This window comes from Tiliqua scincoides, chromosome 2 (assembly GCF_035046505.1).
Source record: "Tiliqua scincoides isolate rTilSci1 chromosome 2, rTilSci1.hap2, whole genome shotgun sequence".
Classification (NCBI taxonomy): Eukaryota; Metazoa; Chordata; class Lepidosauria; order Squamata; family Scincidae; genus Tiliqua; species Tiliqua scincoides.
In genome coordinates this window covers 221,428,411-221,443,241 of record NC_089822.1, presented here as the reverse complement: position 1 = coordinate 221,443,241, position 14,831 = coordinate 221,428,411, and the positions used below count along the sequence as shown (strand labels likewise).

General features: G+C 44.7%; 1 protein-coding gene across 2 annotated transcripts in view; it reads right to left on the bottom strand.

Annotated features, from left to right (window-relative positions):
• Nucleotides 1–14,831, bottom strand: part of COPG1 (COPI coat complex subunit gamma 1) — a 30,074-nt gene that overhangs the window by 8,382 nt on the left and 6,861 nt on the right. Inside the window, exons 8-21 of one of the 2 annotated variants that reach the window (XM_066613456.1) lie at nucleotides 14,508–14,594; nucleotides 14,194–14,351; nucleotides 13,319–13,452; nucleotides 12,077–12,144; nucleotides 11,300–11,488; nucleotides 11,079–11,174; nucleotides 9,477–9,720; nucleotides 8,691–8,766; nucleotides 8,285–8,388; nucleotides 5,330–5,455; nucleotides 4,779–4,850; nucleotides 2,928–3,070; nucleotides 2,359–2,530; nucleotides 1,087–1,184 (exon numbers count right to left, since the gene is read on the bottom strand). In XM_066613456.1, the coding sequence (XP_066469553.1) occupies nucleotides 1,087–1,184; nucleotides 2,359–2,530; nucleotides 2,928–3,070; nucleotides 4,779–4,850; nucleotides 5,330–5,455; nucleotides 8,285–8,388; nucleotides 8,691–8,766; nucleotides 9,477–9,720; nucleotides 11,079–11,174; nucleotides 11,300–11,488; nucleotides 12,077–12,144; nucleotides 13,319–13,452; nucleotides 14,194–14,351; nucleotides 14,508–14,594 (1,767 nt within the window). The remainder of the gene's footprint in view (nucleotides 1–1,086; nucleotides 1,185–2,358; nucleotides 2,531–2,927; nucleotides 3,071–4,778; nucleotides 4,851–5,329; nucleotides 5,456–8,284; nucleotides 8,389–8,690; nucleotides 8,767–9,476; nucleotides 9,721–11,078; nucleotides 11,175–11,299; nucleotides 11,489–12,076; nucleotides 12,145–13,318; nucleotides 13,453–14,193; nucleotides 14,352–14,507; nucleotides 14,595–14,831) is intronic. The other variant, XM_066613457.1, reaches the window with a different exon arrangement.

Sequence of the window (14,831 nt, the reverse complement as noted above, 5' to 3'; positions counted from 1 at the left end):
CACAAATGGGAGCCCAAATGCTCTAAACCCTTCCTACTTCCAAATGCTGAGATGATTAATGATGGGATTTTGAGTAGCAAATATGGCAGACATAATCCTCAGTTGAAATGTCTAAAAAATCAGAAATTTAGAAGGGAGGAAGATATAGAAAACTAAAATCAACAGACCAGAACAGGGTTCAAATTATACTATGTGTTCTGCTCTTCAAAGTATTAAAGAACAAACCAAACACCACAAAACCTGTGTGCAGGCAGCTGACATTAAAAAAACAACCTTTTGGTGAGAAAAACTGAGCTCTGCACAGGATTATGAAAAAAGCCTTGTCTTGAAACATCCGTTTGGACAGAGGGTGGGGCTTAAAAGTTCCACATAAATAAAAAGAGCAAAAAAGTCCATGTCTGACACTCAGAAGAGACATTTTCAGTCTCATATGCCGATAGGAAATCAATGGCTCTGACACAGACAATGAAACCCACCAAGAATAAAAGCTAGTTCATCAGTGCCCTTCACTCAGGAAATCTGTTATAGTCTCTGCAGTGCACATTATCATGCATTCTTACTTCAAAGAAGATATGTTAGTCACTGACATTTGAGGTCTATACATGAGAAGGAGGGTGGGCATTTTGTTGCTAAAATACCTTCCCCAAACAATAGCAAGTAAAGCACAGTTTTGCCCAGGGCTTTTGTCCATGCGATACGGATAGCCTAGAATAGCAGAGTAATCATCCCTGAGGGAGATGCCATGGTCTCCAAAATGCACAGCTGCCAAAATTGAGCTGGTTGCAAGCCAGGTTCTGTGCATGAACAATGCTGACAAGACACTCCACGTTTGACACTTTGCCATCTGGACATGCTGAGATTCAACAGCTTGTTAGCTCAGAACCTAATCCCATTCATTCGCTGGCCCTGAAGGAACAGAGCTGCCAACACATCTGTTGGATCACGTCAGGGTTCCCCATAGGAGAAACAAACAAAAATCCATTTTGTTTCCTGATGGTTTCACCATGAAGCATATCATGCCACCTGACAGTGCTTCAAGGGATGTTCAAAAGGGATGGTGTAAAGTAACCAAAGCCCCCTTCTTACCACATATTCATCCTCATAGCCTTCAACATCAGCTTCACCAGTGTTTGGGTCACAATCTTTGACCGTGAACTTCATCATACAGCTGAACGTGCAGGCCACTGCAGAGAGGGCAAACACACACAACCAAAGTCAGGCCACAGTGAAATCTGCATGTTAATTCATCTTCCTGTCTCTGTCAAGGTCCAGTCTTACCCATTTCTTAAAAAACTTTCTTGAGTTGTAAGGAGTGCTTGCAAAGGACTTCATGATTTTTCAGAGATGGCAAATCAGTTTTACCAATCTCTTTCTAGGTATGTAAAATTATTTACAGATGAGAGATAGAAATGTTTATGTCTGGAATTTGTACACTGCAGTATAGGATCCAATGCCATATGCTAAGATTCGGAAAATTTGCTTTCTTCTTTTTGTCGTCTAAGTTCATCCCCCTCCCCCATTGCAGAATACTATCTTACACATAAATAGTTGGAAGTGTACACAGGAATACAGAGCAGGGAGTGATAGCCACCGTGACCAAGTTCAGATATTGCAGAAAAGCATGGTTTAATCATGATAATGTGCAATGCTCATGATCTTTGGGCTAAAGCACTCTTCCTTCCCCTTTGCATGTGAGGGGAAGAAGCTTGAAACTTCCATTTTTGGTTTAGAAAAACTGGGAGCTGCCATGCCATCTGATCCCAGCAAATTCAAGTTCCTCCTAAAGCAGAGTTTATGAGTAAGTCAAACTATGAAACTGGGATTCAATCCCAGCCAAGATTTGCTAGGTTCAGACATTACCAAACCCTGGTTTATTCTAAACCAGGAGTGGAGTTTTAATACTTCTACCCCTCTCATGAGAAAGGGCGAGGAGAGAGAAGCCCCAGAACATTGTGCAGAATCAAAATTCTGCATTCTGCATGATGTGCATTTGGTGGGCCACTGTGAGATACAGGAAGCTGGACTAGATGGGCCTATGGCCTGATCCAGGAGGGCTATTCTTAAGTTCTTAACCTAGAACTAGCAAGTTTTCAGTAGCCAGCAGTATATCAAGAACATCTATTTCAAAGATCCTAAGTATCTTGAGAAGCAGGAGACAGAGAACTGCTGAAGCCTCCAGTTCTGTGCAGCACATTCATTTTGGAAAATTTCCTTCAGCAAGCCACCTTGTAGAGTGTAAAAGCTGCACTAGGCATTTTTGTGCCTTTAAAACGCAGGTCTGGATATGGCTCAGAACTACAAGACAGTGCAGGGTTTATAGAGAAGGGAAGATGAAGGAAACAGAGAAGAGATTATCACCTGTGGTTGGGTCTTCTTCAGGCAATGCAACCAATGTGTAGCAAGAACCAGGTTGGTTGTACAGTAAGGTTTTGGCAGGTACGTAACCAACGACCTCATAGCCCTCTGTTGGCTCCATCTGTACTGTGACATTTTCCAGTATCTGATCATTTAAGGTGTTTGTGCAGTCAAACTACAAGGGAAAACAAAAAGGTACATCACAGCAAGAAATCCTTCCAGTGAACATTCTATATGAATGTGAAAGTTGTCGTCCCCCGTCCCCCCTGCACTTGCTACATTTGGCTGCATTGAGCAGGTATTCTCCCTGCCTAGTTCATGTATGGTACAGTAGCTAGGCTGGTGGAAAATGACATTTAACAATAGCAGAGCACAACAAGGTGTGGCTCCTGTCATAAGAAGATAAGAAGAGTCCCTCATACACTCCTTATCACTAAACTGAACAGGCATGTGTTTCACAAACTTGTGGCTGCCTGAAATATCCAGGTTTCCCCCCAAGTGTTTCTCACTTGGATTCCCCCCCCCCATTGGCATCATTGAATATATTTAGAACACCTTATTTCAACACCCACCTGGAATACCATATGGGAAGCGAACGTATGTTTGGTGCAGTGGATCACATACTCTGTTTCTAATTCCGTAAGTGCCACTGGCTCAGGAGAGGCCTTGAAGAGTGGACCAAGTCCTCGGAATTCTGGGATAGCAGCCAGTTGCTCTAAAATAAAGTTAAAATAAATCAATCAATTCCCATTCACTGTCAGGTTATTACAGTATTTATTTAGTCAAGTGCAAGGAGACAGTTGTCAATAGTTAAAATTAGGCCCTAACCAAACATGCAAAAACCTGTGTAATAATGGACATTTTCCACAAAATAAGTGCCCTTGAGGAAGCAATACCCACATGGGTTTCCTTATCCTGTGGGTTTCATGTCACAGAATATCCAAATATCCTTTTCCCATTTGCCTCCCTCTTAATCTGTGAGTTCGGAACCTTACATAGGGGTTTTCGAACTTATGGCTGAAAATATCCACAAGTTTGCTAGGAGAGGCAGCATAAATAGAACTGCAGCCAAAATCACAGTAAAGGAGACTTGCAATTTGTCTCACAAGCTACCTCTTCTCCACTTGCATCAGCTTCCTTGCTTAAATATCCTGTATTAAACATGTGGCTTCCTTCTACTGCATTATTTTTTTCCTTTCCTCATTCAGTTCACAGAAGGACTGACTTTCCAATGGTCAGTGATGGTGGTGGGGGGTTGATGTGCAGGTATGTGTGTCCTCCTCTTGGGAGTTCAATCGGGAGCAACAGTTTGCCGTTGGAGTGGAGATTGTCAGAAGTGTTGGACTCCTTCGCTGCATGTGCACTAAAAAGGACAGCTTCTTGTGCCTTCCCCCAATGTAACAGAAGGGGATAGAGAGGTGAAAGGCGGAAGCAGGGGCAGGGAAAGGGACTTTGGACACAATCCTATCAATGTCTAGCCAGAAGCAAGCCCCACTGTGCTCAATGTTATTTCCGGAAAAGCATGTATTCAGGGCAGAGAGAAGGAGGACCTCTCCCAAAGCAAACTCCCTCACATCACAGGGTTTTTGTATGAGTGAAAAGGATGTAACTATACACTCTACAGAAAGGAAGAACAGATAACATCTTCAATGTGCAGCAGGCCTTCTTTTCACTTGTAAGAATTCAGATGCAGACTTGCACAGGGACACAGTCTGAGTAAACAAGCCAAGGTGATGAAAGCATCACCCCCACATCTATTGCCAAAATACGTGATGCAGGAGACGGAGCGTTTCACAAAACCCAACACTCCTGCAGTACCCAGTGATCGAAGTACTGGGTTTCACTGTCAATCTCTCACTGAGTACACTAATTTATGGACCCCTTGAGCATTGCTATTTTTCATAATTCAGGAGAAGGTAGCATTTTACCAGACTAGATCAACTGAGCCATGTGATTAAACTGTGTCATCTTACAACTCTCAATGACTGCTTCAAGGACAAGTTGTAAGGCATGCTGTAGCCGCAGACAACAAGAACCCAACAAGGGGATTTTTCTGCCCCCCTCTACCACGCTAATGTGAACGTGTGAAGCCATCTTTCAGACAATCAGACCTATTGGTCCATCTATCCCATATATACTAGATGGAAGTAGCTCTCCAGGTTCCCAGGCAGAGATCTTTCTTAGTCCTTTCATTAGAGGTGCAGAAGTTTGAACCAGAGCCCTTACACATGCAAGGCATGGGCTCCACCACGAAGCTTTGGCCCCTCAAAAAGGGCTTATCTGGGATTTGATCCTGGACACCTCTTCAGTTCTCCTAGACAGCAAGCATCAGAAGTGTCTCAGATATCAAAAGACTGAAGGAACAATATCACACCTTCCATTGCACATTGTACCTTATTCCTAAACACAAGGTAGAAGCATACCTTGGAATATTTCTTGCCGAGTTGCTGCCACTTTCTCAGGTTGTTTGACTGCAGAGACAGGAGAATTTTCTGCTGGGGGCAAGAAAAACAGAGATGCAATTCAGATGCTCCCTAACCTGGAGTCATATTGTGATAATTCAAAGGAACTAAAGCTGCTCGCCTTTAATGGAGTATTTCTTTCTTTTGGGAAAACCTTTGCGCTTTATAAATTAGATGCTCATTGAGAAGAGGAGGAGGGCAGCCAGATTTGGGAAAAAGAACAACCAGTGATCTTATAGCAATATAAGAAGTTTACACCAAAATGTTAAATTGGATAGCACTGGAGTCAGCCAGAGTATTTAAAAAGGGGGGGGGGGGGAAGAAGCAAATTGTTTCTAAGTTTAACATGAGAAAATGAAGCAATTCATGACACTGCAGACGCTGGAAGGCAAAAGGGCCCTATGAAATCCTACCAGGGACACCCTGTGAGGGCAGAGAGGACAGGAAGGTCTCCAGGAATGTGCTGCGCCAAAAACCTATGAGAAAGCTTGCCCTTGTTATTCTACCATTACCTGTTCTTTGTTCAGTGATGGGGGCAGTTGCCAAGGGAACAGACTTCAGGTCAAAGGGTTTCTCAGAGGGCTCCAGGGTGTACTGATGCAGTGCCCTCTCCAGGCCAGGAATGGATACTGTCAGTCCTGGAGATGAAACAGTAACAAAAATCATGTCTATTAGAAACCAGGGAGCTCTCTGCTGGCTTATAAATCACAGCACAATTAACTTACCACATCTGCTCTTCCAAATGGCCTCATCCAAACACCTCCTTAAAGAGCTTGGATGTTAGCCAACTGAATCCCCTACAGCCTCAATAGTTGCAGATGAGGCTATGAAAACTACCCACTGTGAATCTCTTTATCCAGCTGAAGGGACACCTATCTGTTCAGCGACACATTCCCATTCCCTGCTGCATTTCAGGAAAAATGATACATATGGAAATAACTCTCTTCCCGAGAGTCGTGCACACACATCTGGTATGCATCTGTTTCCATTTGGGGCTCAGAGCAGGAGGCTCAGAGGCTCTGCCATGCATCACAAGATAGCTGGCTCATAAGGGGAAGCAGATCAGGAAATCAGGATAAGATCCCCCTCTGCCCTTCATGCACTGTTAAGCCATCTCTGCTGACCTACAGATGTAAAGAAGCAATCGCTGCCTGAAACCCTCTTGGCCTTCATTCCAACCAGGAGACATTTAAATCATTACTACTGCACTACAGGAAATAGTACCAGCTGGTGGTGGTGGTGGGGAATTTGAGGGGTTCTGAATTGCCTTTGTTCCTGTTCCTGGTTCTTAATCAGGTCCTTCATTTGCATAGAGGTAGCACTTCTCCAACTTCAAGATATAAATAGTGAATTAATTGGAGAGTAAAGGCCTCTGGACTGGGACTGATTTATCTTCTGTCTGTAGGTAGCTTTGGTGGAAGCCATTGTAGAGATGGGGGACAGGAATATAGCATGAAGGGAGGCTAAAGGCCCAATCCCATCCCTCCCTGGCATCCAGCAATATAACAGCACCGAAATGGCTGCCACTGTATCCTGTGGGACCAGGGAAGGTGCCGAAGGTCTCCTTGGGGTAAGGGAACCTTGGTTCCCTTACACTGTGTCAAGTGCGGCTAGCCCAGATGGGTCTAATCTGACCTGCTCTAGCCCTTGAGCTGGTGCAGAACCAATGTGATCCATGAGGGGCAGCTTGACTCAGAAAGGGGCATAGGATTTGGCAGCAGCCTCTGCTGCTATCCCCGCCCCCCTCCTGAGCCCAGTCCACCCTCCCCCCCGCCCTGAAAGGCCTCCCCACCGAGCAGCAGGGAAACTTACTGCCCGGCGCTCCAGCAACAAGTCCTCCCGGTGCCGAGGCTCAACGCCAACTGGTGCTGGCCTCTCTGCCGGCACAGCGGTCTCACCACCAGCACTGGAGAGCCTTAAGACACTTTTACAATGCACTGCTGGTGGAGCTGGAGTGCCAGCTCTGGGCAGCCTGACTTGTGTTATTCAGCAGGCAGTGGTGGGGATGAGTTTAGTAGCTATTCAAACTCTTCTGGTTAGAGTCAAGAATCCAGGTAGGAAGTTATTCAATACACGTCTTCCTTTTGATTCCTCACTTAAGTGAGAGTTTCTTTCTTTCTTACATAGTTGTGAGTCATTTTTCTATCTGCATTAAACTCTCCCATGAACGCTTGGGCTATTACTATCTACTTGTAATAGTTTAAACCAGAGACTTTCTTCCATGGAGCTGTAGGTGGCATATATGGGGGTTCCCAGGCAGTCTCCCATCTAAACAATGAGCAGACCTATATACGCTTAGCTTCAGCAAGGTGGTTCACCCTGTGCCTTCAGACCTATGCTCTGGGCCCATGCACCGCAGCAAGTGGCAAATCTAGTCTGAACAACCAGAAAGTCATCATAAAAACAAGTTCCAATAATAACAAAAGACATTCCAATACAGCAGTGGTTCTCAAACTTTCTGGTAGAGTTTGAGAGCCTGTAAGTCCTTGCTTAAGGGGCAGGGGTGGAAGGAAGGCAGCGACGCAATGCCTCGCATCGCACTGCTGTGGAGGGGTGCGCTTCCACTTACCCCCGCCTGCAGCAGCCTCCCAGGAGTCAGAGAAGCCTCAGCAAGGCTCTCCGTGCAGCGCAGACCTCTGCAGAATGTGATCGCAACCACTTCCTGTTTCTCAATCACAAAACCGGAAGTGGTCGCGATTGCATTCTGCAGGGGTCTGCACTGCATGGAGAGCCTTGCGAGGCTGGCACTGGCTCCTCCAACCCACAGGAGGCTGCTGCAAATGGGGGTGAGTGGAAGCACATCTCTGTGCCTGGAACAGAAGTGCGATCTAGGGAATTGCATCTCTGCCTTTCCCCCGACCGAACCGCTTAAGGGGGCAAAGTCCAGGACTCTCAGGCTGGGGCATTGTGACGGGGCAATGTGATGAGAAGGGCCCTTTAAATTAAAGGAAAAAAGTCATTTAACAATAGCCTCGTTAATATGAGAGAGGGCGGCTGGCTGACAATCCATCAATCAGTCTCTCTCCAGGTACTTAGAACAGCTTCACTCCAAGGCAAGCAACCCCTCACTTCCCCCTGAGCATATGAAAGAACAATAATCACTTTGCATTGGTGAAGTTTTTCTAAGCGCTCGGAGAGAGACCAATTGATGGACTGTCTCCCAAATGACTCTGTCTTACAACACAAAGCTCAGCAAGCCTGTTTTTAAATCGCACAGCAACGGGACATTTTTTAAAAATGGATTTGCTTTAATGCAATTTTTGCCATCCATGTAAGTTCTGGAAATGGAACCTTCACGAATAATGAGGCTCAACCTGTATACCAAGCGCAACGTCAGCAATTTTTACTATCAATTCTACATCACAATCTTCAGGGTGTTTAAGCTTCCCAAGATTCTCCCCCTCACAGGATTCAGGCAGTAAATATATGATATCCATCTTTCTTAAGTCATCAAGTCAGTATCTTACCATTCAAAATGTAGGCAGCGTTGAGGGCCTTTTGCTTTAGCTCCAAGATGCTGAGGTAGAAGGTGGCCCTGTCTCTCACTTCATTGTCATCATCCATCACACACCTGAAATAAGATCAGAGAGTTTTGCACACTGAGTGGCTGTCAAATTCACCTGGACCCGTCCAGAAAACTAACCCAATTCAGTTAGACAAGAAGGATTACCATAGAGGTGGGATCAGCAGTGTACACTAATCACCAATCCTGACAATTTCCAGGATATCATTCCTTTCCAGTCATCTTTTTCTATCTTTTTTAATCATTGCATTTCTGGTTGTGCACTATACTCATGAACTAGGACAGGCAATTGCTGTGGGATCATGTCTTTAAATTTCCTGTGTGTTCAGGCTGCTCTGATCATCACTCACCTCTTCAGCAATACTAGGATGCTTGGTAACATCTCCTCATTCTGAGCTCCAAACTTGGCCAGAGCACTCACAGCACCTGCAAGCAACAGGAAGAAGAAAGACAATCAGCTGAAGACGATCAGTTGAAGGAGAGATCTTTACTGGTCCAAATTTTTTTTTTAATTGCTGTAATCACTAACCAATAACAGATCAGGAGAAAACATCCATAGAAAAGTGGCATTAGAAAGACAAAGCTTCTAGGATTAAAATCTTTGAACTGCGATCTACACCCTACATCAGGGATGTCAAACTTGTTTCATTCAGAGGGCCGAAGTTAACATCTATGGTGCCTGCCAAGGGCTGGAAGTGACATCATTCAGCAGGAAGTGACATCATGAAGCCAATTACGGCCAGAAATAAATACTCTGTTCTCACAAAAAAAAACTCATTAGCTGCACATGACAGAAGAGAAAGTGTGCAAATCTTGTTCATATTTTCAAGATATGAGAGAGCCTAATTATCAAGCTGGAAGAGGCCATTCTAATGGGAGCTAGATAAATTGTTTCCAGGGGCTGCATTTGGCCTGTGAAGCTTATGTTTGACACCCTGCCCTACATACTGATTGGAGAAAGCCAGCTACCAGCAAATCACAGTGCTTCCTTTATATGGATAAGGGCCTAATAGGATTTGAGCCACATTCCCACTTTAAAATCTGAGTTGAAATGACAAGTTCCCTATCCCTAATTTGATTTTGAGTGGCAAAAGTTCCATAATGTCAAAGGGCATGTACCTCTCTGATGCACGTACCTGCCCTGACCTCTTCATGCTCCAAGACAACTCTGTTGTAAATGAAACGAATGTATTTTGAAGGATTGTTGGTCTTGGGTCCTTCCTGACCCAGCAAGTGAAGAATGCGGGTGGCCAGGACGGTGAACTCACAATCCTCAATGAACTCACACAGATGGGAAAGGCCAGTTTCTTTGCTCTCCGAGTTCTCTTCAATGATGCCGATGATACATTCAACAATAGCTCGTTTGTATTCAAAACCACCCTAAAGAAAGTGAACGGGTCAGTAAGAAAGCTGAACGGAGGATGGCAGCTCTATTTTTACTGTGACATTATACACAGGAATGCTACCCAACAAAAATGTTTTGACTGTTTCAGAGGGGTACGCTGCCTGTGCTACTTAAGAAAAGCATCTGAAATCCTAACAATGTAAGCTTTCATTTATTTTTAACGTGAAAATGTTTGCTCTTTCCCTTCTCTGGACCAGCTCTGAAGCATTAGTATTCCTTTCTCAGAAACCTTGAGTTTTTCTGTGGTTGTTTTTTTTAAAGGCTTCGGGATTGTCTGAGCAACCCAGACAACCCAGCCTGGATTGCTCCATTCTGCATGTTCCAACAGCACTAGGAGAGGCCAGGAATAGGCTCTCTGTGCAGAAGCACACTGATCAGCGTTTCTGTTGCCTTGACAATAGAGATGCTTGATCTGGGGTTCGTGGGGAAGTGTGGAGGGAGACCAGGGGGAACTTTAAATACTCTTTGGAGGCCCATAATGAGGGCAGGAGAAGGCAGAGAGGTCCCGAGTACCAACTTGGGAGAAGATGCTGGGACAGCCCGAGAGGAGGATAACAGGACTGAAGGCTAACCTCCTCTCTCCTCTGGAGTCTAGAACAAGGGATGGGCCCACCCATCTCATATGAAAACAGTTAAAGAGAACTCTCTGATTACTCTGTAAAACTATGATTATCATACCAACTCGGGACCTCTCTGCCTAGTTCTAGTTACTATTGGAACATTCAGAATGGAGCAATCCAGGCTGGGTTGTCCGGGTTGCACCAATGCAGCCACAATGCAGTCCCAAGGTAAGGGAACAAACATTCCCTTACCTTGAGGAGGGATACATGACTGTCTCCCCACTGCAAGATTCAGCACATTCCCATCTGGCACAACTGCATTGGCACTGGAGAATAGGATTGGGTCCTAAAATACTGTTTTTCAACAAAAAGTTTGCCAAGTGGTTTATACAGCAAAATAGATAAAAAGGTCTTCTGATTATTGGCTGGGTTGCAGGGTAGTCTGCAATATGAAGACAAAAACCCCAAATCAGCACCAAACAATGTCCTGGGAAAACCCTTCTCAGTATGCACCATACGTACTTTGACTGTGTGAACTTGGTGTGTCCAATAGAAACAGTGCATGGCATGAACAGAAACAATAGCTTTCAGTAGGCTTTTGGGCTAATAGAGATAAGCGTATACCATGTCTGCAGTACTTGTGCAGGAACTAAGCTGAGGTCTGGGCCAACATACAACTGCACACACAGGGACAACAAGTCTGTTGCTGGGCTGGAAGACCCACAGAACAAATGTCACCACAAATCAATAGCAAAAATACAAAGGATTCCTACCTCCTCGCGGAGCATTGTAAAGAGGAAATTCATGAGGACTGCATGCTTCCGCGGATACTTCTGACACAGGGAGCTGATAGCCTGGACCACCACAACCTAAGTAGATTTGGGAATTAAATGAGAGCATGGAACAACTGGGATTCTGTCTTGCACCAGCCCCACCACCCCAATATAAAGCTCAGCGAAGGCCTAGAAGAAACAAATGGGAATTCTTTCCATGCCTTGAACTCATCTGAGATTTCAGACATGAAGGAAGAGATCTGTTTCATGAGCCGGTCAATGCTACTCTCGCTGCCAGTTTTCAGCAGAGTTGTGATGGCCAGGGTGGCAATGCTGCGGTTGGAGTCAGTCACCAGGTTCTCCAAGTCCAGGTTACAGGCAGTCACAGCAGATGGGTGTTTCATGGCAACCTAAGCAAGGAGGAACAGAGGAGCAGACTTCATCTGGTGCCAGCCAGGCAACAAGACTTCTATGCGCTTCACTAGCCTGCATATAAATGTGCCTTCAATACATATGCCCCTAGGAAGAGTTCACAGCTCCAAGACATTGTCAGTTCCATTGAAAGGAGGATGTTAGTACAGTGTTAAATGGTATATTTGTCTCCATTGACCAAGGCTTACATCCATCTTATTGCTGGACAGCCAAGGGCAAGAATTTAGAAAAGATCTCCACATGCCAGCTCTGAACGGAATTGATCATTGCTCAGAGCCTACAATTCCAACTGCAACACTTACACGCTCAATTTTTAAAAAAAGAGAGTCTGCCCGATGCTCACACCCTTTCACCTGGAAATTGTTCCCCCAATTCCAAGGTAAAAAAGATGTTGTGATTATTTGGTGGGGGCAGAAAAAAAGTAAACCATAGGCTCAACGGTTACACCTTAAGCTCTGGCAATCAAAACAGGTTCCAAGAACACGCAGGGCTGAGAACTGGCTTAAATTAAGAAGTCTCCAAAAACAGGCAAACCAATCTGTCACAGAATTCTTCATCCTCCTTACCTTGTTGAGAGTTCGAACTGCTGCATAACGAAGTGCGGCTTTGGGAGAACTGCAGAACAATTGTAACACTGCAGAAAACATAGGATTTTATTGGTAATGCATAACATACCAGCTTATACACTGCAGTGACTCAGATTCACTGTATTCACAGTGAATTCACAGATTCCCTTGGATAAGGGAAGGTGTTGGGCATACTGGAGGACAGAGAAGGGGCAAGTTTCTTTCATTTACAAAGAACTGGAGAATGTTAGGGCCTGAGCATTGTGTTTCCCTGCAGTCTCTAAGCTATCAGTTCTTGCATTCTTGCAACTGTTCCAACACCTTGTTAATCTTTTCAAATCTCTTCTTCACTTGTTACGGCAAATGCTTGATTTAATGGATCTCAATTCAACAGACTTCAGAAATAATGGAACTCTACGTACAGCAGAAAGTGGACAGAGTCTATTAAATCTCAACCATCCAGCATGCCCTTGGTGCAGTTGCTCTCCTTTCCTCATTCTGGAAGTGGAAGAAGATCTCCATTTCTAGAGCAGACTAATTGGCAGCAGACAGGAGAGTGGCAGCACTAGTGCCAGTACTGAGGGGCCCTAAGATAGGTAAGCCTGCCTCTGAATCCCCTCCCACACTTACCTACCTTAAAAGAGTACCACCTTTCCACCACCAGAGCACTTGAGGAACGTAGATCTTCCTACATTCCTCAGGGAGTCTGGTGGAATGCACAGCAGAGCTATAATTCTGAAGGACCTTTCTAAGGTAGGGGCTTTAATGGGCTAATAGGGAGGAAAGTGTGTCTGGATGTACTTTCAACATTAAAAGTCAACCTTCCCCCCATAAATGAAAGGGCCACTGATTTGCCTTTTCTTTCACAGTATTGTTTATTTTTATAGTGATTTTCCGTCAGGTAAAGGAACAATTATTGCATGCATCCATTCTTCCTAGATACAGTACCTCAAGCAAAGAGAGATACCTGTTGCTCTTCTATAACGAACTTGCAAAAAGATTCCAACATTTGGCAGTCTTACACCGAATGCAGCAGGGAGATGTCATGTGCTGACATGATATGGGAAGACCACTAAATCAGATCAACACACAAAGGCTGCAATCCTAACCACACTTTCCTGAGAGTAAGCCCCACTGAACAAAATAGCACTGAGTAGACCTGGTTAGGATTGTGCCCAAAGTCACCCAACAGGCACCCCCACTCTGCCCAATAATTAAGCCATTAAGAAAAAAGCGGATTACCAGACACAGCAGGAGCCAGCTCTTTGGCTGTGCAGCTGGGCAAGTTCACAATGGCAGATGCAGCTTCATAGACCACCATCTCATGTTTGTTCCTTAAACAGCTCTCGATGAAATCAAAGAGTGGGCTGTCGCGGCTAGGACAGTCAAACAGAAGAGATGTCAGCCTCACACAGACATATAAATCACTTGATTTAACACACAATGACTGGTGGATCGAAGCATGAATGAACTCCAGTGAAAAACATTGTGCTTTGAGGTGCTGTGAGACAATTCAGAAGGTCCATCAGCTGTGTTTCAATGCTTACGGCTCATTCATATGTGCAACTGCACACCACCTCACTGACTTCAGCATCTCCCCATTCCTACCACAGTCATGCATATGACTTCGCTACTTCCCTCTCCTGTATCCTTCCTAAAATCTCTTCACAGACCTAATTGGCTACTGCTTCAGTGCCACGTGTTTTAAAAATTAGTCTTCTGCTTCCTCAAAATCAGTGAAGTCATCATGTAGCCAATTGGATTTGGCTCCATGACATCATCACTGAGGGCTAGAAAAGCTATTCAGATTACAGACTTTGTTCATTCGCTCTGTTCATCCTTGATGCTGCTGCCATGAAGTCAATCTGATTGGTTACAATCATTTCATGGTTTCTTAGAAGTCCAAGATTCAATTTTTTTAAAGTGTGGCACCAATGTAGCATGTAGGCTTGCAAACAGCAGAAAACGGGTATGAAAAAAGGTTGGGGCATTTGCATGCACGCACTTTTTTGGATCCCTTGGAACCCTCCCCCCCCCCCCTTAGCACCAAAATTCAACCTGGAGAAAGTCTGATGCAGCACTATGAGGGAAGTCTTAAGAAGCATATGTGTCCATACCCTCCAGCTTCTTCTTCTAGCAGCTTGCTGGCCACACGGATCATCATGCAATAGGCAAAAGGGGATTTCAGGCCATGGCGCATAAACTTGTTAAGCATCTTGTTGACAGCCAAGCGGTCATTCTTGCGCACATGATACAGCAAGCCGAGGGCATGATACTGAAGTAGTTAGCAAAGGAGAGAAAAAAAGAACATAATATACTGAAACGTCAGCATCAACATGACTTCTACATTTCCCCATAAACCAACCCAGAGATGCACAATGAGAACACATTATAAAACCTAGTTGGTTGCACGTGGCCTTCAGTTTCTTACTTGGACCATGATATTGTCACTTGAAGCTGCCTCCTGAGCCTCATTTACCCAGCGTTTTACCACATCAAAGCTGGTCTTCAGAAGGTGCTGTGAAGGAAAAAAGTCAGAATGTGCATCAGGAGTGGGCCTTCCCACTTCAGATTAGAGTAATTCCAGTGAAGGCAAGAGAGGAGCCCAGAAAGATACAGAACAAATTTAGGACTCTATAGGTTGCTTCAAGTCAAATCCATTTTATCTTCTTGCTTTCTCTATTCATGACTTGCTACAATATTCAGGTCAGGTAGGTAACAGTTGATGGCTTTAAAACAGTGTGAAAACAGGGAA